The sequence below is a fragment of the Misgurnus anguillicaudatus genome, chromosome 3 (assembly GCF_027580225.2).
Source record: "Misgurnus anguillicaudatus chromosome 3, ASM2758022v2, whole genome shotgun sequence".
NCBI lineage: Eukaryota > Metazoa > Chordata > Actinopteri > Cypriniformes > Cobitidae > Misgurnus > Misgurnus anguillicaudatus.
The window spans coordinates 13,689,289-13,709,771 of record NC_073339.2 but is presented as its reverse complement, the minus strand read 5'-3'; the positions used below and the strand labels follow the sequence as shown (position 1 = coordinate 13,709,771).

Genomic DNA, 20,483 nt, shown 5'->3' with positions numbered 1-20,483 from the left:
GCGCAACAGTTGTGGTTGTTGGAGCAGCAGTTGTGGTTGTTGGAGCCACAGTTGTGGTCGTCAAAGCAACAGTTGTGGTCGTTGGAGCAACAGTTGTGGTTGTTGGAGGCACAATTGTGGTCGTTGAAGCAACAGTGGTGGTCGTTGGCCCAACAGTTGTGGTTGTTGGAGCAGCAGTTGTGGTCGCTGAAGCAAGAGTTGTGGTCGTTGGCGCAACAGTTGTGGTTGTTGGAGCAGCAGTTGTGGTCGTTGAAGCAAGAGTTGTGGTTGTTGGAGCAACAGTCGTGGTAGTTGGATGCACAGTTGTGGTTTTTGGAGCTTTAGTGGTGGTTGTTGGAGCCACAGTTGTGGTTGTTGGTGCAACAGTTGTGGTTGTTGGTGCAACAGTTGTGGTTGTTGCAGCCACAGTTGTGGTCGTTGGAGGCACAGTTGTTGTTGTTGGAGCAACAGTTGTGGTGGTTGGAGCAACAGTTGTGGTGGTTGGCGCAACAGTTGTGGTTGTTGGAGCAACAGTTGTGGTGGTTGGAGGAACAGTTGTGGTTGTTGGAGCAACAGTTGTGGTGGTTGGAGGAACAGTTGTGGTTGTTGGAGCAACAGTTGTGGTGGTTGGAGGAACAGTTGTGGTTGTTGAAGGCACAATTGTGGTTGTTGGGGCAACAGTTGTGGTTGTTGGAGCAGCAGTTGTGGACGTTGGAGCAAGAGTTGTGGTTGTTGGCGCAACAGTTTTGGTCGTGGGAGCCACAGTTGTGGTCGTTGAAGCAAGAGTTGTGGTTGTTGGCGCAATAGTTGTGGTTGTTGGAGCCACAGTTGTGGTCATTGGCCCAACAGTTGTGGTTGTTGGATCAGCAGTTGTGGTCATTGAAGCAACAGTTGTGGTTGTTGGAGCAACAGTTGTGGTGGTTGGAGGAACAGTTGTGGTTGTTGGAGCAACAGGTGTGGTTGTTGGAGCAACTGTCATGGTGGTTGGAGCAACAGTTGTTGTTGTTGGAGCAACCGTTGTTGTTGTTGGAGCAACAGTTGTTGTTGTTGGAGCTTCAGTGGTGGTTGTTAGAGCCATAGTTGTGGTCGTTGGAGCAACAGATGTGGTTGTTGGAGGCACAGTTGTGGTTGTTGGAGCCACAGTTGTGGTCGTTGGAGGCACAGTTGTGGTCGTTGAAGCAACAGTTGTGGTCGTTGGCCCAACAGTTGTGGTTGTTGGAGCAACAGTTGTGGTTGTTGGAGCAGCAGTTGTGGTCGTTGAAGCAACAGTTGTGGTCGTTGGCCCAACAGTTGTGGTTGTTGGAGCAGTAGTTGTGGTCGTTGAAGCAAGAGTTGTGGTTGTTGGAGCAACAGTTGTGGTGGTTGTAGGCACAGTTGTGGTAGTTGAAGCAACAGTTGTGGTCGTTGGGGCAACACTTGTAGTTGTTGGAGCAACAGTTGTGGTTGTTGGAGTCACAGTTGTGGTTGTTGAAGCAAGAGTTGTGGTTTTTGGCGCAACAGTTGTGGTAGTAGGTGCAACAGTTGTGGTTGTTTGAGCCGCAGTTGTGGTCGTTGGAGCAACAGTTGTGGTAGTTGGAGGCACAGTTGTGGTCGTTAGCGCAACAGTTGTGGTCGTTGGAGGCACAGTTTTGGTTGTTGGAGCAACAGTTGTGGTTGTTGGAGCAACATTTGTGGTCGTTTGAGCCACAGTTGTGGTTGTTGAAGCTTCAGTGGTGGTTGTTAGAGCCATAGTTGTGGTCGTTGGAGCAACAGATGTGGTTGTTGGAGCAACAGTTGTGGTTGTTGGAGCACCAGTTGTGGTTGTTGGAGCCACAGTTGTTGTCGTTGGCGCAACAGTTGTGGTTGTTGGAGCTTTAGTGGTGGTTGTTGGAGCCACAGTTGTGGTTGTAGGAGGCACAGTTGTGGTTGTTGAATACACAGTTGTGGTCGTTGGAGCAACAGCTGTGGTTGTTGGAGTTTTAGTGGTGGATGTTGGAGCCACAGTTGTGGTTGTTGGAGCAACAGTTGTGGTAGTTGGAAGCACAGTTGTGGTTGTTGGAGCTTTAGTGGTGGTTGCTGGAGCCACAGTTGTGGTTGTTGGTGCAACAGTTGTGGTTGTTGGAGCCACAGTTGTGGTTGTTGGAGCCACATTTGTGGTCGTTGAAGCAACAGTTGTGGTCGTTGGCGCAACAGTTGTGGTTGTTGGAACAGCAGTTGTGGTTGTTGGAGCCACATTTGTGGTCGTTGAAGCAACAGTTGTGGTCGTTGGAGCAACAGTTGTGGTTGTTTGAGGCACAATTGTGGTCGTTGAAGCAACAGTGGTGGTCGTTGGCCCAACAGTTGTGGTTGTTGGAGCAGCAGTTGTGGTCGTTGAAGCAAGAGTTGTGGTCGTTGGCGCAACAGTTGTGGTTGTTTGAGCAGCAGTTGTGGTCGTTGAAGCAAGAGTTGCGATTGTTGGAGCAACAGTCGTGGTAGTTGGAGGCACAGTTGTGGTTTTTGGAGCTTTAGTGGTGGTTGTTGGAGCCACAGTTGTGGTTGTTGGAAGCACGGTTGTGGTCGTTGAAGCAACAGTTGTGGTTGTTGGCCCAACAGTTATAGTTGTTGGAGCAGCAGTTGTGGTCGTTAAAGCAAGAGTTGTGGTCGTTGGAGCAACAGTTGTGGTAGTTGGAGACACAGTTGTGATTGTTGGAGCTTTAGTGGTGGTTGTTGGAGCCACAGTTGTGGTTGTTGGTGCAACAGTTGTGGTTGTTGGTGCAACAGTTGTGGTTGTTGCAGCCACAGTTGTGGTCGTTGGAGGCACAGTTGTGGTTGTTGAAGCAACAGTTGTGGTCGTTGGCGCAACAGTTGTGGTTGTTGAAGCAGCAGTCGTGGTCGTTGAAGCAAGAGTTGTGGTTGTTGGCGCAACAGTTGTGGTAGTAGGAGCAACAGTTGTGGTTGTTGGAGCCGCAGTTGTGGTCGTTAGAGCAACAGTTGTGGTTGTTGGAGGCACAATTGTGGTTGTTGGGGCAACAGTTGTGTTTATTGGAGCAGCAGTTGTGGATGTTGGAGCAAGAGTTGTGGTTGTTGGCGCAACAGTTTTGGTCGTGGGAGCCACAGTTGTGGTCGTTGAAGAGAGAGTTGTGGTTGTTGGCGCAACAGTTGTGGTTGTTGGAGCCACAGTTGTGGTTGTTGGATCAGCAGTTGTGGTCATTGAAGCAACAGTTGTGGTTGTTGGAGCCACAGATGTGGTTGTTGGAGCCACAGATGTGGTTGTTGGAGCAACAGTTGTGGTCGTTGGAGCAACAATTGTGGTCGTTGGAGCAACAGTGGTGGTCGTTGGCCCAACAGTTGTGGTTGTTGGAGCAGCAGTACTGGTCGTTGAAGCAAGAGTTGTGGTTGTTGGAGCAACAGTTGTGGTGGTTGGAGGCACAGTTGTGGTAGTTGAAGCAACCGTTGTGGTCGTTGGGGCAAAAGTTGTGGTTGTTGGAGCAGCAGTTGTGGTCGTTGAAGCAACAGTTGTGGTCGTTGGCCCAACAGTTGTGGTTGTTGGAGCAGTAGTTGTGGTCGTTGAAGCAAGAGTTGTGGTTGTTGGAGCAACAGTTGTGGTGGTTGTAGGCACAGTTGTGGTAGTTGAAGCAACAGTTGTGGTCGTTGGGGCAACACTTGTAGTTGTTGGAGCAACAGTTGTGGTCGTGGGAGCAACAGTTGTGGTTGTTGGAGCCACAGTTGTGGTTGTTGAAACAAGAGTTGTGGTTTTTGGCGCAACAGTTGTGGTAGTAGGTGCAACAGTTGTGGTTGTTTGAGCCGCAGTTGTGGTCGTTGGAGGCACAGTTGTGGTAGTTGGAGGCACAGTTGTGGTCGTTAGCGCAACAGTTGTGGTCGTTGGAGGCACAGTTGTGGTTGTTGGAGCAACAGTTGTGGTTGTTGGAGCAACATTTGTGTTCGTTTGAGCCACAGTTGTGGTTGTTGAAGCTTCAGTGGTGGTTGTTAGAGCCATAGTTGTGGTCGTTGGAGCAACAGATGTGGTTGTTGGAGCAACAGTTGTGGTTGTTGGAGCAACAGTTGTGGTTGTTGGAGCCACAGTTGTTGTCGTTGGCACAACAGTTGTGGTTGTTGGAGCTTTAGTGGTGGTTGTTGGAGCCACAGTTGTGGTTGTAGGAGGCACAGTTGTGGTTGTTGAATACACAGTTGTGGTCGTTGGAGCAACAGCTGTGGTTGTTGGAGCAACAGTTGTGGTTGTTGGAGTTTTAGTGGTGGATGTTGGAGCCACAGTTGTGGATGTTGGAGCAACAGTTGTGGTAGTTGGAAGCACAGTTGTGGTTGTTGGAGCTTTAGTGGTGGTTGTTGGTGCAACAGTTGTGGTTGTTGGTGCAACAGTTGTGGTTGTTGGAGCCACAGTTGTGGTCGTTGAAGCAACAGTTGTGGTAGTTGGCGCAACAGTTGTGGTTGTTGGAGCAGCAGTTGTGGTTGTTGGAGCCACAGTTGTGGTCGTCGAAGCAATAGTTGTGGTCGTTGGAGCAACAGTTGTGGTTGTTGGAGGCACAATTGTGGTCGTTGAAGCAACAGTGGTGGTCGTTGGCCCAACAGTTGTGGTTGTTGGAGCAGCAGTTGTGGTCGTTGAAGCAAGAGTTTTGGTCGTTGGCGCAACAGTTGTGGTTGTTGGAGCAGCAGTTGTGGTCGTTGAAGCAAGAGTTGTGGTTGTTGGAGCAACAGTCGTGGTAGTTGGAGGCACAGTTGTGGTTTTTGGAGCTTTAGTGGTGGTTGTTGGAGCCACAGTTGTGGTTGTTGGAAGCACGGTTGTGGTCGTTGAAGCAACAGTTGTGGTCGTTGGCCCAACAGTTATAGTTGTTGGAGCAGCAGTTGTGGTCGTTGAAGCAAGAGTTGTGGTTGTTGGAGCAAGAGTTGTGGTAGTTGGAGGCACAGTTGTGATTGTTGGAGCTTTAGTGGTGGTTGTTGGAGCCACAGTTGTGGTTGTTGGTGCAACAGTTGTGGTTGTTGGTGCAACAGTTGTGGTTGTTGCAGCCACAGTTGTGGTTGTTGCAGCCACAGTTGTGGTCGTTGGAGGCACAGTTGTGGTTGTTGGCGCAACAGTTGTGGTTGTTGGAGCAACAGTTGTGGTCATTGAAGCAAGAGTTGTGGTTGTTGGCGCAACAGTTGTGGTAGTAGGGGCAACAGTTGTGGTTGTTGGAGCCGCAGTTGTGGTCGTTAGAGCAACAGTTGTGGTTGTTGGAGGCACAATTGTGGTTGTTGGGGCAACAGTTGTGGTTGTTGGAGCAGCAGTTGTGGACGTTGGAGCAAGAGTTGTGGTTGTTGGCGCAACAGTTTTTGTCGTGGGAGCCACAGTTGTGGTCATTGAAGCAAGAGTTGGGGTTGTTGGCGCAACAGTTGTTGTTGTTGGAGCCACAGTTGTGGTCATTGGCCCAACAGTTGTGGTTGTTGGATCAGCAGTTGTGGTCATTGAAGCAAGAGTTGTGGTTGTTGGAGCAACAGTTGTGGTGGTTGGAGGCACAGTTGTGGTCGTTGAAGCAAGAGTTGTGGTTGTTGGAGCAACAGTTGTGGTGGTTGGAGACACAGTTGTGGTAGTTGAAGCAACAGTTGTGGTCGTTGGGGCAACAGTTGTGGTTGTTGGAGCAGCAGTTGTGGTCGTGGGAGCAACAGTTGTGGTCGTTGGAGCAACAGATGTGGTTGTTGGAGCCACAGTTGTGGTCGTTGGAGCAACAGTTGTGGTCCTTGGAGACACAGTTGTGGTAGTTAGCGCAACAGTTGTGGTTGTTGGAACCACAGATGTGGTTGTTGGAGCTTTAGTGGTGGTTGTTGAAGGCACAGTTGTGGTTGTTGGAGCAAAAGTTGTGGTCGTTGAAGCAAACGTTGTGGTCGTTGGAGCAGCAGTTGTGGTCGTTGAAGCAAGATTTGTGGTTGTTGGAGCAACAGTTGTGGTTGTTGGAGGCACAGTTGTGGTAGTTGAAGCAACAGTTGTGGTCGTTGGGGCAACAGTTGTGGTTGTTGGAGCAGCAGTTGTGGTAGTTGAAGCAACAGTTGTGGTCGTTGGGGCAACAGTTGTGGTTGCTGGAGCAGCAGTTGTGGTCGTGGGAGCAACAGTTGTGGTTGTTGGAGCCACAGTTGTGGTCGTTGAAGCAAGAGTGGTGGTCTTTGGAGCTTTAGTGGTGGTTGTTGGAGCCACAGTTCTGGTTGTTGGAGCCAAAGTTGTGGTTGTTGGAGCCACAGTTGTGGTTGTTGGTCCAACAGTTGTGGTCGTTGAAGCAACAGTTGTGGTCGTTGGCGCAACAGCTGTGGTTGTTGGAGCAGCAGTTGTGGATGTTGGAGCAAGAGTTGTGGTTGTTGGCGCAACAGTTGTGGTTGTTGGAGCCACAGTTGTGGTCGTTGAAGCAACAGTTGTGGTCGTTGGCCCAACAGTTGTGGTTGTTGAAGCAGCAGTTGTGGTTGTTGAAGCAAGAGTTGTGGTTGTTGGAGCAACAGTTGTGGTAGTTGGAGGCACAGTTGTGGTTGTTGGAGCTTTAGTGGTGGTTGTTGGAGCCACAGTTGTGGTTGATGGAAGCACAGTTGTGGTCGTTGAAGCAACAGTTGTGGTCGTTGGTCCAACAGTTGTAGTTGTTGGAGCAGCAGTTGTGGTCGTTGAAGCAAGAGTTGTGGTTGTTGGAGCAACAGTCGTGGTAGTTGGAGGCACAGTTGTGGTTTTTGGAGCTTTAGTGGTGGTTGTTGGAGCCACAGTTGTGGTTGTTGGAAGCACGGTTGTGGTCGTTGGAGCCACAGTTGTGGTCATTGGCCCAACAGTTGTGGTTGTTGGATCAGCAGTTGTGGTCATTGAAGCAAGAGTTGTGGTTGTTGGAGCAACAGTTGTGGTGGTTGGAGGCACAGTTGTGGCCGTTGAAGCAAGAGTTGTGGTTGTTGGAGCAACAGTTGTGGTGGTTGGAGACACAGTTGTGGTAGTTGAAGCAACAGTTGTGGTCTTTGGGGCAACAGTTGTGGTTGTTGGAGCAGCAGTTGTGGTCGTGGGAGCAACAGTTGTGGTCGTTGGAGCAACAGATGTGGTTGTTGGAGCCACAGTTGTGGTCATTGGAGCAACAGTTGTGGTCCTTGGAGACACAGTTGTGGTAGTTAGCGCAACAGTTGTGGTTGTTGGAGCCACAGATGTGGTTGTTGGAGCTTTAGTGGTGGTTGTTGAAGGCACAGTTGTGGTTGTTGGAGCAAAAGCTGTGGTCGTTGTAGCAAACGTTGTGGTCGTTGGAGCAGCAGTTGTGGTCGTTGAAGCAAGATTTGTGGTTGTTGGAGCAACAGTTGTGGTTGTTGGAGGCACAGTTGTGGTAGTTGAAGCAACAGTTGTGGTCGTTGGGGCAACAGTTGTGGTTGTTGGAGCAGCAGTTGTGGTAGTTGAAGCAACAGTTGTGGTCGTTGGGGCAACAGTTGTGGTTGTTGGATCAGCAGTTGTGGTCGTGGGAGCAACAGTTGTGGTTGTTGGAGCAGCAGTTGTGGTCGTTGAAGCAAGAGTTTTGGTCGTTGGCGCAACAGTTGTGGTTGTTGGAGCAGCAGTTGTGGTCGTTGAAGCAAGAGTTGTGGTTGTTGGAGCAACAGTCGTGGTAGTTGGAGGCACAGTTGTGGTTTTTGGAGCTTTAGTGGTGGTTGTTGGAGCCACAGTTGTGGTTGTTGGAAGCACGGTTGTGGTCGTTGAAGCAACAGTTGTGGTCGTTGGCCCAACAGTTATAGTTGTTGGAGCAGCAGTTGTGGTCGTTGAAGCAAGAGTTGTGGTTGTTGGAGCAAGAGTTGTGGTAGTTGGAGGCACAGTTGTGATTGTTGGAGCTTTAGTGGTGGTTGTTGGAGCCACAGTTGTGGTTGTTGGTGCAACAGTTGTGGTTGTTGGTGCAACAGTTGTGGTTGTTGCAGCCACAGTTGTGGTTGTTGCAGCCACAGTTGTGGTCGTTGGAGGCACAGTTGTGGTTGTTGGCGCAACAGTTGTGGTTGTTGGAGCAACAGTTGTGGTCATTGAAGCAAGAGTTGTGGTTGTTGGCGTAACAGTTGTGGTAGTAGGGGCAACAGTTGTGGTTGTTGGAGCCGCAGTTGTGGTCGTTAGAGCAACAGTTGTGGTTGTTGGAGGCACAATTGTGGTTGTTGGGGCAACAGTTGTGGTTGTTGGAGCAGCAGTTGTGGACGTTGGAGCAAGAGTTGTGGTTGTTGGCGCAACAGTTTTTGTCGTGGGAGCCACAGTTGTGGTCATTGAAGCAAGAGTTGGGGTTGTTGGCGCAACAGTTGTTGTTGTTGGAGCCACAGTTGTGGTCATTGGCCCAACAGTTGTGGTTGTTGGATCAGCAGTTGTGGTCATTGAAGCAAGAGTTGTGGTTGTTGGAGCAACAGTTGTGGTGGTTGGAGGCACAGTTGTGGTCGTTGAAGCAAGAGTTGTGGTTGTTGGAGCAACAGTTGTGGTCGTTGAAGCAACAGTTGTGGTCGTTGGCCCAACAGTTGTGGTTGTTGAAGCAGCAGTTGTGGTTGTTGAAGCAAGAGTTGTGGTTGTTGGAGCAACAGTTGTGGTAGTTGGAGGCACAGTTGTGGTTGTTGGAGCTTTAGTGGTGGTTGTTGGAGCCACAGTTGTGGTTGATGGAAGCACAGTTGTGGTCGTTGAAGCAACAGTTGTGGTCGTTGGTCCAACAGTTGTAGTTGTTGGAGCAGCAGTTGTGGTAGTTGGAGGCACATTTGTGATTGTTGGAGCTTTAGTGGTGGTTGTTGGAGCCACAGTTGTGGTTGTTGGTGCAACAGTTGTGGTTGTTGGTGCAACAGTTGTGGTTGTTGGAGCCACAGTTGTAGTCATTGGAGGCACAGTTGTGGTCGTTGAAGCAACAGTTGTGGTCGTTGGTCCAACAGTTGTAGTTGTTGGGGCAACAGTTGTGGTCGTTGAAGCAAGAGTTGTGGTAGTTGGCGCAACAGTTGTGGTTGTTCGAGCCACAGATGTGGTTGTTGGAGCCACATATGTGGTTGTTGGAGCAACAGTTTTGGTCGTGGGAGCAACAGTTGTGGTTGTTGGAGCCACAGTTGTGGTCGTTGAAGCAACAGTTGTGGTCGTTGGTCCAACAGTTGTAGTTGTTGGGGCAACAGTTGTGGTCGTTGAAGCAAGAGTTGTGGTAGTTGGCGCAACAGTTGTGGTTGTTGGAGCCACAGATGTGGTTGTTGGAGCCACAGATGTGGTTGTTGGAGCAATAGTTTTGGTCGTGGGAGCAACAGTTGTGGTTGTTGGAGCCACAGTTGTGGTCGTTGAAGCAAGAGTTGTGGTTGTTGGAGACACAGTTGTGGTCGTTAGCTCAACAGTTGTGGTTGTTGGAGCCACAGATGTGGTTGTTGGAGCAACAGTTGGGGTCATTGAAGCAACAGTTGTGGTCGTTGGCCCAACAGTTGTGGTTGTTGGAGCAGCAGTTGTGGTCGTTGAAGCAAGATTTGTGGTTGTTGGAGCAACAGTTGTGGTGGTTGGAGGCACAGTTGTGGTAGTTGAAGCAACAGTTGTGGTCATTGGGGCAACAGTTGTGGTTGTTGGAGCAGCAGTTGTGGTAGTTGAAGCAACAGTTGTGGTCGTTGGGGCAACAGTTGTGGTTGTTGGAGCAGCAGTTGTGGTCGTAGGAGCAACAGTTGTGGTTGTTGGAGCCACAGTTGTGGTCGTTGAAGCAAGAGTTGTGGTTGTTGGAGCAACAGTTGTGGTAGTTGGAAGCACAGTTGTGGTCGTTAGAGCAACAGTTGTGGTTGTTGGAGGCACAATTGTGGTTGTTGGGGCAACAGTTGTGGTTGTTGGAGCAGCAGTTGTGGATGTTGGAGCAAGAGTTGTGGTTGTTGGCGCAACAGTTTTGGTCGTGGGAGCCACAGTTGTGGTCGTTGAAGCAAGAGTTGTGGTTGTTGGCGCAACAGTTGTGGTTGTTGGAGCCAGAGTTGTGGTCATTGGCCCAACAGTTGTGGTTGTTGGATCAGCAGTTGTGGTCATTGAAGCAAGAGTTGTGGTTGTTGGAGCAACAGTTGTGGTGGTTGGAGGCACAGTTGTGGTCGTTGAAGCAAGAGTTGTGGTTGTTGGAGCAACAGTTGTGGTGGTTGGAGACACAGTTGTGGTAGTTGAAGCAACAGTTGTTGTCGTTGGGGCAACAGTTGTGGTTGTTGGAGCAAGAGTTGTGGTAGTTGGCGCAACAGTTGTGGTCGTGGGAGCAACAGTTGTGGTCGTTGGAGCAACAGATGTGGTTGTTGGAGCCACAGTTGTGGTCGTTGGAGCAACAGTTGTGGTCCTTGGAGACACAGTTGTGGTAGTTAGCGCAACAGTTGTGGTTGTTGGAGCCACAGATGTGGTTGTTGGAGCTTTAGTGGTGGTTGTTGAAGGCACAGATGTGGTTGTTGGAGCAAAAGTTGTGGTCGTTGAAGCAAACGTTGTGGTCGTTGGAGCAGCAGTTGTGGTCGTTGAAGCAAGATTTGTGGTTGTTGGAGCAACAGTTGTGGTGGTTGGAGGCACAGTTGTGGTAGTTGAAGCAACAGTTGTGGTCGTTGGGGCAACAGTTGTGGTTGTTGGAGCAGCAGTTGTGGTAGTTGAAGCAACAGTTGTGGTCGTTGGGGCAACAGTTGTGGTTGTTGGAGCAGCAGTTGTGGTCGTGGGAGCAACAGTTGTGGTTGTTGGAGCAGCAGTTGTGGACGTTGGAGCAAGAGTTGTGGTTGTTGGCGCAACAGTTGTGGTTGTTGGAGCCACAGTTGTGGTTGTTGGAGCAACAGTTGTGGTCGTTGGAGGCACAGTTGTGGTCGTTGGAGGCACAGTTGTCGTCGTTGGAGGCACAGTTGTGGTCGTTGGTTTCACAGATGTGGTTGTTGGAGGATGAGTGGTGGTTGTTGGAGGCACAGTTGTGGTTGTTGGAGCCACAGTTGTTGTTGTTGGAGTCACAGTTGTGGTCGTTGGAGTCACAGTTGTGGTCGTTGGAGGCACAGTTGTGGTCGTTGGCCCAACAGTTGTGGTTGTTGGAGCAGCAGTTGTGGTTGTTGAAGCAAGAGTTGTGGTTGTTGGAGCAACAGTTGTGGTAGTTGGAGGCACAGTTGTGGTTGTTGGAGCTTTAGTGGTGGTTGTTGGAGCCACAGTTGTGGTTGATGGAAGCACAGTTGTGGTCGTTGAAGCAACAGTTGTGGTCGTTGGTCCAACAGTTGTAGTTGTTGGAGCAGCAGTTGTGGTAGTTGGAGGCACATTTGTGATTGTTGGAGCTTTAGTGGTGGTTGTTGGAGCCACAGTTGTGGTTGTTGGTGCAACAGTTGTGGTTGTTGGTGCAACAGTTGTGGTTGTTGGAGCCACAGTTGTAGTCGTTGGAGGCACAGTTGTGGTCGTTGAAGCAACAGTTGTGGTCGTTGGTCCAACAGTTGTAGTTGTTGGGGCAACAGTTGTGGTCGTTGAAGCAAGAGTTGTGGTAGTTGGCGCAACAGTTGTGGTTGTTGGAGCCACAGATGTGGTTGTTGGAGCCACATATGTGGTTGTTGGATCAACAGTTTTGGTCGTGGGAGCAACAGTTGTGGTTGTTGGAGCCACAGATGTGGTTGTTGGAGCCACATATGTGGTTGTTGGATCAACAGTTTTGGTCGTGGGAGCAACAGTTGTGGTTGTTGGAGCCACAGTTGTGGTCGTTGAAGCAACAGTTGTGGTCGTTGGTCCAACAGTTGTAGTTGTTGGGGCAACAGTTGTGGTCGTTGAAGCAAGAGTTGTGGTAGTTGGCGCAACAGTTGTGGTTGTTGGAGCCACAGATGTGGTTGTTGGAGCCACAGATGTGGTTGTTGGAGCAATAGTTTTGGTCGTGGGAGCAACAGTTGTGGTTGTTGGAGCCACAGTTGTGGTCGTTGAAGCAAGAGTTGTGGTTGTTGGAGACACAGTTGTGGTCGTTAGCTCAACAGTTGTGGTTGTTGGAGCCACAGATGTGGTTGTTGGAGCAACAGTTGGGGTCATTGAAGCAACAGTTGTGGTCGTTGGCCCAACACTTGTGGTTGTTGGAGCAGCAGTTGTGGTCGTTGAAGCAAGATTTGTGGTTGTTGGAGCAACAGTTGTGGTGGTTGGAGGCACAGTTCTGGTAGTTGAAGCAACAGTTGTGGTCATTGGGGCAACAGTTGTGGTTGTTGGAGCAGCAGTTGTGGTAGTTGAAGCAACAGTTGTGGTCGTTGGGGCAACAGTTGTGGTTGTTGGAGCAGCAGTTGTGGTCGTAGGAGCAACAGTTGTGGTTGTTGGAGCCACAGTTGTGGTCGTTGAAGCAAGAGTTGTGGTTGTTGGAGCAACAGTTGTGGTAGTTGGAAGCACAGTTGTGGTTGCTTGAGCTTTAGTGGTGGTTGTTGGAGCCACAGTTGTGGTTGTTGGTGCAACAGTTGTGGTTGTTGGAGCCACAGTTGTGGTTGTTGGAGCCACAGTTGTGGTCGTTGAAGCAACAATTGTGGTTGTTGGCGCAAAAGTTGTGGTTGTTGGAGCAGCAGTTGTGGACGTTGGAGCAAGAGTTGTGGTTGTTGGTGCAACAGTTGTGGTCGTTGAAGCAAGAGTTGTGGTTGTTGGCGCAACAGTTGTGGTTGTTGTAGCCACAGTTGTGGTCATTGGTTCAACAGTTGTGGTCCTACGAGACACAGTTGTGGTCGTTAGCGCAACAGTTGTGGTTGTTGGAGCCACAGATGTGGCTGTTGGAGCCACAGATGTGGTTGTTGGAGCCACAGATGTGGTTGTTGGCCCAACAGTTGTGGTTGTTGGAGCAGCAGTACTGGTCTTTGAAGCCAGAGTTGTTGTTGTTGGAGCAACAATTGTGGTCGTTGGAGCAACAGTTGTGGTCGTTGGCCCAACAGTTGTGGTTGTTGGAGCAGCAGTACTGGTCGTTGAAGCCAGAGTTGTGGTTGTTGGAGCAACAGTTGTGGTGGTTGGAGGCACAGTTGTGGTAGTTGAAGCAACAGTTGTGGTCGTTGGGGCAACAGTTGTGGTTGTTGGAGCAGCAGTTGTGGTCGTTGAAGACACAGTTGTGGTCGTTGGCCCAACAGTTGTGGTTGTTGGAGCAGTAGTTGTGGTCGTTGAAGCAAGAGTTGTGGTTGTTGGAGCAACAGTTGTGGTGGTTGTAGGCACAGTTGTGGTAGTTGAAGCAACAGTTGTGGTCGTTGGGGCAACACTTGTAGTTGTTGGAGCAACAGTTGTGGTCATGGGAGCAACAGTTGTGGTTGTTGGAGCCACAGTTGTGGTCGTTGAAGCAAGAGTTGTGGTTTTTGGCGCAACAGTTGTGGTAGTAGGTGCAACAGTTGTGGTTGTTTGAGCCGCAGTTGTGGTCGTTGGAGCAACAGCTGTGGTAGTTGGAGGCACAGTTGTGGTCGTTAGCGCAACAGTTGTGGTCGTTGGAGGCACAGTTGTGGTTGTTGGAGCAACAGTTGTGGTTGTTGGAGCAACATTTGTGGTCGTTTGAGCCACAGTTGTGGTTGTTGAAGCTTCAGTGGTGGTTGTTAGAGCCATAGTTGTGGTCGTTGGAGCAACAGATGTGGTTGTTGGAGCAACAGTTGTGGTTGTTGGAGCAACAGTTGTGGTTGTTGGAGCCACAGTTGTTGTCGTTGGCGCAACAGTTGTGGTTGTTGGAGCTTTAGTGGTGGTTGTTGGAGCCACAGTTGTGGTTGTAGGAGGCACAGTTGTGGTTGTTGAATACACAGTTGTGGTCGTTGGCGCAACAGCTGTGGTTGTTGTAGCAGCAGTTGTGGACGTTGGAGCAAGAGTTGTGGTTGTTGGCGCAACAGTTGTGGTTGTTGGAGCCACAGTTGTGGTTGTTGGAGCAACAGTTGTGGTCGTTGGAGGCACAGTTGTCGTCGTTGGAGGCACAGTTGTGGTCGTTGGTTTCACAGATGTGGTTGTTGGAGCATTAGTGGTGGTTGTTGGAGGCACAGTTGTGGTTGTTGGAGCAACAGTTGTGGTCGTTGGAGGCACAGTTGTGGTCGTTGAAGCAACAGTTGTGGTCGTTGGTCCAACAGTTGTAGTTGTTGGAGCAGCAGTTGTGGTCATTGAAGCAAGAGTTGTGGTTGTTGGAGCAACAGTTGTGGTAGTTGGAGGCACATTTGTGATTGTTGGAGCTTTAGTGGTGGTTGTTGGAGCCACAGTTGTGGTTGTTGGTGCAACAGTTGTGGTTGTTGGAGCCACAGTTGTGGTCTTTGGAGGCACAGTTGTGGTCGTTGAAGCAACAGTTGTGGTCGTTGGTCCAACAGTTGTAGTTGTTGGAGCAGCAGTTGTGGTCGTTGAAGCAAGAGTTGTGGTCGTTGACGCAACAGTTGTGGTTGTTGGAGCCACAGATGTGGTTGTTGGAGCAAGAGTTGTGGTTGTTGGAGACACAGTTGTGGTCGTTAGCTCAACAGTTGTGGTTGTTGGAGCCACAGATGTGGTTGTTGGAGCAACAGTTGTGGTCATTGAAGCAACAGTTGTGGTCGTTGGCCCAACAGTTGTGGTTGTTGGAGAAGCAGTTGTGGTCGTTGAAGCAAGATTTGTGGTTGTTGGAGCAACAGTTGTGGTGGTTGGAGGCACAGTTGTGGTAGTTGAAGCAACAGTTGTGGTCGTTGGGGCAACAGTTGTGGTTGTTGGAGCAGTAGTTGTGGTAGTTGAAGCAACAGTTGTGGTCGTTGGGGCAACAGTTGTGGTTGTTGGAGCAGCAGTTGTGGGCGTGGGAGCAACAGTTGTGGTTGTTGGAGCCACAGTTGTGGTCGTTGAAGCAAGAGTTGTGGTTGTTGGAGCAACAGTTGTGGTAGTTGGAAGCACAGTTGTGGTTGTTGGAGCTTTAGTGGTGGTTGTTGGAGCCACAGTTGTGGTTGTTGGTGCAACAGTTGTGGTTGTTGGAGCCACAGTTGTGGTTGTTGGAGCCACAGTTGTGGTCGTTGAAGCAACAGTTGTGGTCGTTGGCGCAAAAGTTGTGGTTGTTGGAGCAGCAGTTGTGGACGTTGGAGCAAGAGTTGTGGTTGTTGGCGCAACAGTTGTGGTTGTTGTAGCCACAGTTGTGGTCATTGGAGCAACAGTTGTGGTCCTACGAGACACAGTTGTGGTCGTTAGCGCAACAGTTGTGGTTGTTGGAGCCACAGATGTGGTTGTTGGAGCCACAGATGTGGTTGTTGGAGCCACAGATGTGCTTGTTGGAGCAACAGTTGTGGTCGTTGGATCAACAATTGTGGTCGTTGGAGCAACAGTTGTGGTCGTTGGCCCAACAGTTGTGGTTGTTGGAGCAGCAGTACTGGTCGTTGAAGCAAGAGTTGTGGTTGTTGGAGCAACAGTTGTGGTGGTTGGAGGCACAGTTGTGGTAGTTGAAGCAACAGTTGTGGTCGTTGGGGCAACAGTTGTGGTTGTTGGAGCAGCAGTTGTGGTCGTTGAAGCAACAGTTGTGGTCGTTGGCCCAACAGTTGTGGTTGTTGGAGCAGTAGTTGTGGTCGTTGAAGCAAGAGTTGTGGTTGTTGGAGCAACAGTTGTGGTGGTTGTAGGCACAGTTGTGGTAGTTGAAGCAACAGTTGTGGTCATTGGGGCAACACTTGTAGTTGTTGGAGCAACAGTTGTGGTCGTGGGAGCAACAGTTGTGGTTGTTGGAGCAACATTTGTGGTTGTTTGAGCCGCAGTTGTGGTCGTTGGAGCAACAGTTGTGGTAGTTGGAGGCACAGTTGTGGTCGTTAGCGCAACAGTTGTGGTCGTTGGAGGCACAGTTGTGGTTGTTGGAGCAACAGTTGTGGTTGTTGGAGCAACATTTGTGGTCGTTTGAGCCACAGTTGTGGTTGTTGAAGCTTCAGTGGTGGTTGTTAGAGCCATAGTTGTGGTCGTTGGAGCAACAGATGTGGTTGTTGGAGCAACAGTTGTGGTTGTTGGAGCAACAGTTGTGGTTGTTGGAGCCACAGTTGTTGTCGTTGGCGCAACAGTTGTGGTTGTTGGAGCTTTAGTGGTGGTTGTTGGAGCCACAGTTGTGGTTGTAGGAGGCACAGTTGTGGTTGTTGAATACACAGTTGTGGTCGTTGGAGCCACAGTTGTTGTCGTTGGCACAACAGTTGTGGTTGTTGGAGCTTTAGTGGTGGTTGTTGGAGCCACAGTTGTGGTTGTAGGAGGCACAGTTGTGGTTGTTGAATACACAGTTGTGGTTGTTGGAGCAACAGCTGTGGTTGTTGGAGCAACAGTTGTGGTTGTTGGAGTTTTAGTGGTGGATGTTGGAGCCACAGTTGTGGTTGTTGGAGCAACAGTTGTGGTAGTTGGAAGCACAGTTGTGGTTGTTGGAGCTTTAGTGGTGGTTGTTGGAGGCACAGTTGTGGTCGTTAGCGCAACAGTTGTGGTCGTTGGAGGCACAGTTGTGGTTGTTGGAGCAACAGTTGTGGTTGTTGGAGCAACATTTGTGGTCGTTTGAGCCACAGTTGTGGTTGTTGAAGCTTCAGTGGTGGTTGTTAGAGCCATAGTTGTGGTCGTTGGAGCAACAGTTGTGGTTGTTGGAGCAACAGTTGTGGTTGTTGGAGCCACAGTTGTTGTCGTTGGCGCAACAGTTGTGGTTGTTGGAGCTTTAGGGGTGGTTGTTGGAGCCACAGTTGTGGTTGTAGGAGGCACAGTTGTGGTTGTTGAATACACAGTTGTGGTCGTTGGCGCAACAGCTGTGGTTGTTGTAGCAGCAGTTGTGGACGTTGGAGCAAGAGTTGTGGTTGTTGGCGCAACAGTTGTGGTTGTTGGAGCCACAGTTGTGGTTGTTGGAGCAACAGTTGTGGTCGTTGGAGGCACAGTTGTAGTCGTTGGAGCAACAATTGTGGTCGTTGGAGCAACAGTTGTGGTCGTTGGCCAAACAGTTGTGGTTGTTGGAGCCACAGATGTGGTTGTTGGAGCCACAGATGTGCTTGTTGGAGCAACAGTTGTGGTCGTTGGAGCAACAATTGTGGTCGTTGGAGCAACAGTTGTGGTCGTTGGCCCAACAGTTGTGGTTGTTGGAGCAGCAGTACTGGTCGTTGAAGCAAGAGTTGTGGTTTTTGGAGCAACAGTTGTGGTGGTTGGAGGCACAGTTGTGGTAGTTGAAGCAACAGTTGTGGTCGTTGGGGCAACAGTTGTGGTTGTTGGAGCAGCAGTTGTGGTCTTTGAAGCAACAGTTGTGGTCGTTGGCCCAACAGTTGTGGTTGTTGGAGCAGTAGTTGTGGTCGTTGAAGCAAGAGTTGTGGTTGTTGGAGCAACAGTTGTGGTGGTTGTAGGCACAGTTGTGGTAGTTGAAGCAACAGTTGTGGTCGTTGGGGCAACACTTGTAGATGTTGGAGCAACAGTTGTGGTCGTGGGAGCAACAGTTGTGGTTGTTGGAGCCACAGTTGTGGTCGTTGAAGCAAGAGTTGTGGTTTTTGGCGCAACAGTTGTGGTAGTAGGTGCAACAGTTGTGGTTGTTTGAGCCGCAGTTGTGGTCGTTGGAGCAACAGTTGTGGTAGTTGGAGGCACAGTTGTGGTCGTTAGCGCAACAGTTGTGGTCGTTGGAGGCACAGTTGTGGTTGTTGGAGCAACAGTTGTGGTTGTTGGAGCAACATTTGTGGTCGTTTGAGCCACAGTTGTGGTTGTTGAAGCTTCAGTGGTGGTCGTTAGAGCCATAGTTGTGGTCGTTGGAGCAACAGATGTGGTTGTTGGAGCAACAGTTGTGGTTGTTGGAGCAACAGTTGTGGTTGTTGGAGCCACAGTTGTTGTCGTTGGCGCAACAGTTGTGGTTGTTGGAGCTTTAGTGGTGGTTGTTGGAGCCACAGTTGTGGTTGTAGGAGGCACAGTTGTGGTTGTTGAATACACAGTTGTGGTCGTTGGAGCAACAGCTGTGGTTGTTGGAGCAACAGTTGTGGTTGTTGGAGTTTTAGTGGTGGATGTTGGAGCCACAGTTGTGGTTGTTGGAGCAACAGTTGTGGTAGTTGGAAGCACAGTTGTAGTTGTTGGAGCTTTAGTGGTGGTTGTTGGTGCAACAGTTGTGGTTTTTGGAGCCACAGTTGTGGTTGTTGGAGCCACAGTTGTGGTTGTTGGAGCCACAGTTGTGGTCGTTGAAGCAACAGTTGTGGTCGTTGGGGCAACACTTGTAGTTGTTGGAGCAACAGTTGTGGTCGTGGGAGCAACAGTTGTGGTTGTTGGAGCCACAGTTGTGGTCGTTGAAGCAAGAGTTGTGGTTTTTGGCGCAACAGTTGTGGTAGTAGGTGCAACAGTTGTGGTTGTTTGAGCCGCAGTTGTGGTCGTTGGAGCAACAGTTGTGGTAGTTGGAGGCACAGTTGTGGTCGTTAGCGCAACAGTTGTGGTCGTTGGAGGCACAGTTGTGGTTGTTGGAGCAACAATTGTGGTTGTTGGAGCAACATTTGTGGTCGTTTGAGCCACAGTTGTGGTTGTTGAAGCTTCAGTGGTGGTTGTTAGAGCCATAGTTGTGGTCGTTGGAGCAACAGATGTGGTTGTTGGAGCAACAGTTGTGGTTGTTGGAGCAACAGTTGTGGTTGTTGGAGCCACAGTTGTGGTTGTTGGAGCCACAGTTGTTGTCGTTGGCGCAACAGTTGTGGTTGTTGGAGCTTTAGTGGTGGTTGTTGGAGCCACAGTTGTGGTTGTAGGAGGCACAGTTGTGGTTGTTGAATACACAGTTGTGGTCGTTGGCGCAACAGCTGTGGTTGTTGTAGCAGCAGTTGTGGACGTTGGAGCAAGAGTTGTGGTTGTTGGCGCAACAGTTGTGGTTGTTGGAGCCACAGTTGTGGTTGTTGGAGCAACAGTTGTGGTCGTTGGAGGCACAGTTGTCGTCGTTGGAGGCACAGTTGTGGTCATTGGTTTCACAGATGTGGTTGTTGGAGCATTAGTGGTGGTTGTTGGAGGCACAGTTGTGGTTGTTGGAGCAACAGTTGTGGTCGTTGGAGGCACAGTTGTGGTCGTTGAAGCAACAGTTGTGGTCGTTGGCCCAACAGTTGTGGTTGTTGGAGCAGCAGTTGTGGTCGTTGAAGCAAGAGTTGTGGTTGTTGGAGCAACAGTTGTGGTAGTTGGAGGCACAGTTGTGGTTGTTGGAGCTTTAGTGGTGGTTGTTGGAGCCACAGTTGTGGTTGTTGGAAGCACAGTTGTGGTCGTTGAAGCAACAGTTGTGGTCGTTGGTCCAACAGTTGTAGTTGTTGGAGCAGCAGTTGTGGTCGTTGAAGCAAGAGTTGTGGTTGTTGGAGCAACAGTTGTTGTAGTTGGAGGCACATTTGTGATTGTTGGAGCTTTAGTGGTGGTTGTTGGAGCCACAGTTGTGGTTGTTGGTGCAACAGTTGTGGTTGTTGGTTCAACAGTTGTGGTTGTTGGAGCCACAGTTGTGGTCGTTGGAGGCACAGTTGTGGTCGTTGAAGCAACAGTTGTGGTTGTTGGTCCAACAGTTGTAGTTGTTGGAGCAGCAGTTGTGGTCGTTGAAGCAAGAGTTGTGGTCGTTGGCGCAACAGTTGTGGTTGTTGGAGCCACAGATGTGGTTGTTGGAGCCACAGATGTGGTTGTTGGAGCAACAGTTTTGGTCGTGGGAGCAACAGTTGTGGTTGTTGGAGCCACAGTTGTGGTTGTTGAAGCAAGAGTTGTGGTTGTTGGAGACACAGTTGTGGTCGTTAGCTCAACAGTTGTGGTTGTTGGAGCCACAGATGTGGTTGTTGGAGCAACAGTTGTGGTCATTGGAGCAACAGTTGTGGTCGTTGGCCCAACAGTTGTGGTTGTTGGAGCAGCAGTACTGGTCGTTGAAGCCAGAGTTGTGGTTGTTGGAGCAACAGTTGTGGTGGTTGGAGGCACAGTTGTGGTAGTTGAAGCAACAGTTGTGGTCGTTGGGGCAACAGTTGTGGTTGTTGGAGCAGCAGTTGTGGTTGTTGAAGACACAGTTGTGGTCGTTGGCCCAACAGTTGTGGTTGTTGGAGCAGTAGTTGTGGTTGTTGGAGCAACAGTTGTGGTGGTTGTAGGCACAGTTGTGGTAGTTAAAGCAACAGTTGTGGTCGTTGGGGCAACACTTGAAGTTGTTGGAGCAACAGTTGTGGTCATGGGAGCAACAGTTGTGGTTGTTGGAGCCACAGTTGTGGTCGTTGAAGCAAGAGTTGTGGTTTTTGGCGCAACAGTTGTGGTAGTAGGTGCAACAGTTGTGGTTGTTTGAGCCGCAGTTGTGGTCGTTGGAGCAACAGTTGTGGTAGTTGGAGGCACAGTTGTGGTCGTTAGCGCAACAGTTGTGGTCGTTGGAGGCACAGTTGTGGTTGTTGGAGCAACAATTGTGGTTGTTGGAGCAACATTTGTGGTCGTTTGAGCCACAGTTGTGGTTGTTGAAGCTTCAGTGGTGGTTGTTAGAGCCATAGTTGTGGTGGTTGGAGCAAATGTGGTGGTTGGAGCAACAGTAGTGGTTGATGGAGCAACAGTTGTGGTTGTTGGAGCCACAGTTGTTGTCGTTGGCGCAACAGTTGTGGTTGTTGGAGCTTTAGTGGTGGTTGTTGGAGCCACAGTTGTGGTTGTAGGAGGCACAGTTGTGGTTGTTGAATACACAGTTGTGGTCGTTGGCGCAACAGCTGTGGTTGTTGTAGCAGCAGTTGTGGACGTTGGAGCAAGAGTTGTGGTTGTTGGCGCAACAGTT

General features: G+C 50.0%; 1 protein-coding gene across 1 annotated transcript in view; it reads right to left on the bottom strand.

Annotated features, from left to right (window-relative positions):
- LOC141355283 (uncharacterized) overlaps positions 1-18,886 on the bottom strand; it is a gene marked incomplete at its 5' end in the record, with an annotated part of 99,900 nt that extends 81,014 nt beyond the window's left edge. Inside the window, 3 exons of the mRNA XM_073860085.1 lie at positions 14,540-14,948; positions 15,903-16,165; positions 18,326-18,886. Of these exons, the coding sequence (XP_073716186.1) occupies positions 14,540-14,948; positions 15,903-16,165; positions 18,326-18,886 (1,233 nt within the window). The remainder of the gene's footprint in view (positions 1-14,539; positions 14,949-15,902; positions 16,166-18,325) is intronic.
- Positions 18,887-20,483: the final 1,597 nt, after the last annotated feature.